General features: G+C 31.8%; 1 protein-coding gene across 1 annotated transcript; it reads left to right on the top strand.

Annotated features, from left to right (window-relative positions):
• Nucleotides 1-517: 517 nt before the first annotated feature.
• LOC129950764 (uncharacterized) lies at nt 518-2362 on the top strand. Its single transcript, XM_056062683.1, has 3 exons — nt 518-537; nt 1834-2157; nt 2311-2362. The coding sequence occupies exons 1-3, from the start codon at nt 518-520 to the stop codon at nt 2360-2362; spliced, it is 396 nt and encodes a 131-aa protein (XP_055918658.1).
• The last annotated feature ends 849 nt before the right edge of the window (nt 2363-3211 follow it).

Consider the following 3211-nt stretch of genomic DNA (forward strand, 5'->3'; position numbering starts at 1 on the left):
GTTTTGATACCTACCCGCATTTATAACACTGGATTGGATGGGATATAGTGGTAGTTGGTGTATAAGTGGAAAGTGGTAAGTACCTATAATACTTGTTCTTTATTTTTTTGGTCATATCCTTAACCTTGTTATGTGCGAAATGTTAGAGTTTATGGCATTGGTTTGGCATCTAGTCGTCTAGCTTCATATATAAAATCCACTCGAAAAATTAACTGCATATATGCATGTTGCTGTTGCACATTCTGGTACTTAATTTTGTAGTTATTGTGTTACCATATATGTAGAGTCAAGTCATCTTCATGGTCCTTATTCTTCTTCTTATACCTGTGTGAGAGAGAGAATGTATAAAGTGGATATAGAACCTTACATAGTATTAGGATACTCAGTTACTTTGTTATGATACACAATAATTGATGCCATTAGCTGAAGTAGGATGAGTGAAACGGAACGGAAGTGGATACGAGTATTTATAGAAATGATGGGAGTTAAATCGAGAATAAGGACGAAATGCGAAATGATGACTACCACTGCGGTTCGGTGAGGTCTTATATTGAAACTAAAACCATTTTGACCTTGTTTACGGCTAAATAGTGTGGTTGCATGAGAGCGGAGCATTGGAACCTTGTTATTGAATAGTTTATTGGTTAATCGGTCGATAAGTTTGTACTTTCCAAGGATGATTGGTTTTGCTTTGCTGGGGGTTAGTTGGTTTAATGAACATCCACAATATAGCTTTAGAATCATAATACAAACTATATCTAATATTGCAATTGTAAGTGTCTTTGGTAATAGGATCCAATTTATCTTCCAAGTAAACCTACTTATATCGCCTTGATTTGCGTTGGGCGTTTTCAATTGAATCGCATGTTAATATATTAAACATTGTATGAATGTTGATATGTGTATGTATATACGTACAGTTGTTTGAAGATAATTGCATTCAATATTCAATAACTAGTGGTTTAAAAACTATCTTAAGATTTGATTTCTATTCAAATTCTAAGGAAAATAATATTCAGTTTGGTTAGCCTTAACTTAATTTAAGACGAATTTAATCCGATATCCTTATACTTGTACACCTATTTATCAAGAAACAAGGTTTTGGTCTCAGTTGTGCATTAATTTACTCAATTTGATTTTTTCTATACCATACATATTTATTTATGTGTATAAGAAAACACAATGACAGATCGTTCGTATTTGATATAATACATGTATATGTATTATAATTTAACATTGCTAACTTAAGTAGAAAAGAAGTGTATACAGTGTACACGTGTCGTGTATCAATTTATTTTAGTTGGCAATGGAACCCTATACTATATATAATGTAACCTTAAACGACAGTGATTGATGAAACTAAGCTATTAAGGTAGGACTATGTACATATGTACATTTAGAGTGAATATAAGTTGACCCTCCAAAAAAAGTACGTGTATAGTGTTGGTATTGAAAATTGGATAAAGTGGTAATATATATGTAAAGGGGTAATTGGAATGTACATTTAATAATAGTACAAACAAACAAAAAACATACATTTAGAAATAAGCATTTTTGACAAATCAGATTTTTTATATACGTAGGTATATAAAACCCTTATTTACTTAATTTTAGAGTATATTTAGTATCTTTTAAAAATGTTTGTCTCGTAGGACTTGTTTTTATCTCTGTCACATACTTTTTACTGACTACTAGAATTTTTATGATCCATCAAATTGTTCAGTCTTAAATTAACGATACTGATTATACTGACGATACGGATGATACTTACGATTCTGACAATACTGACGATTTTAACGATACTGCCCAAACTGACGATACTGACGATACTAGCGATACTGACGGTACTGACGATACTGACAATACTGACGATAATTACTATACTGGCGATACTGACGATACTGACGTTAGTGACGATACTGACAATTCTAACGTTACTGACAATACTGACGATACTGACGATACCGATGATGTTGACGATGCTGAAGATACTGACGATACTGATGATAATGACGATACGGATGATACTAACGATTCTGACGAGACTGACGATACCGATGATGTTTACGATGCTAACGATACTGACGATTCTGACGATACTGACAAAATCGACAAAACTGATGACTATCAAATTCACTTTTTAAGAAAAAAAAAATTGTACCAAAAAACAAGATTTTTTTATAAGACAATGCATTGGATGATTTATGAAACATGAAAATAATTTAACAGGAATAGATGAAATTCCTACCAGTTCGTTAGTGCAAATTTAAAAATCATTTTTGAAAATTTCTTTTCTATTCATTCTTACAGTTCTGAGATAATGGGCACACTGATCACTTTTAAATCACTTGATTTTGGGTGATATTAAAAAACCCGAAATTGCAAGTTTCATTTTAAGAAAACTGATAACAGACTGAATTAGTTAAAACCAGAAGAAAATTGCATTACTTAAACCTAATTAATTAAATCCACAAAATAATACAATTCAATATTATTTTTCAGTATATCTTATTCTTTTAATATTTTAATAGAAACAAGGAAATCAATATCTTACTTTTTTTAAATTCGCAATTCCAAATTTAATTATGATATCAGTTTCCATCCTTTCCCACATCCATATTCAGAACTATCTTCACTCATCTCCATCTTCCTTTTGACCCCTCTCCATTTGTTTGCTCATAAATTGTCATTGTTAATGATTAAAGAATCAAATTCATGTGGTCAAATGTAAATAGGTATACATTTAACATATCTACGCACTATAGGTACTATTATATTATTAAGGTATCATTTTTATAAAACAATGTAATTTCCCCTAACACTTATCTCGACTAAATCCTATGAAAACCATCTTTTAATAGCCTAGCCTATTATGTTCCAACATAATAATCAGAATCACGATAAGAAAAAGCTTATATCTATAACCTACGTAGGTATAGTCGAGTTAAGTATATGTAAGGTAGATACCTATGTATATGAAAACTCCTTTTCTTTTACAACAACATACGCTATCTTGTCCTGAAGTCCTTTCAGCTTTCAGAATTAATTTGCCTCATTGTTGTTAATTTCATGTAAATGCCATATCTCTTTCCGACGACCGACCCGACCGACCGGCCCAAAAAACTCAGTTCCCACCGATCAACATGAACAAATCCCAGACCAGACTTTCCTTATAAAACATCAACGGCTCACCGTAGTCGTCGTCGTATAT

This window comes from Eupeodes corollae, chromosome 3 (assembly GCF_945859685.1).
Source record: "Eupeodes corollae chromosome 3, idEupCoro1.1, whole genome shotgun sequence".
In the NCBI taxonomy this organism is placed as follows: Eukaryota; Metazoa; Arthropoda; class Insecta; order Diptera; family Syrphidae; genus Eupeodes; species Eupeodes corollae.

What these genes read in the sequence shown, in the direction of transcription:
- LOC129950764 (XM_056062683.1), top strand. Translation starts at nt 518, where the DNA reads ATGACTACCACTGCGGTTCG. An exon ending in ATGACTACCACTGCGGTTCG is followed by an intron (nt 538 to 1,833) that starts GTGAGGTCTTAT and finishes TGACGATACTAG; the next exon opens with CGATACTGACGGTACTGACG. An exon ending in TTTTTAAGAAAAAAAAAATT is followed by an intron (nt 2,158 to 2,310) that starts GTACCAAAAAAC and finishes TCATTCTTACAG; the next exon opens with TTCTGAGATAATGGGCACAC.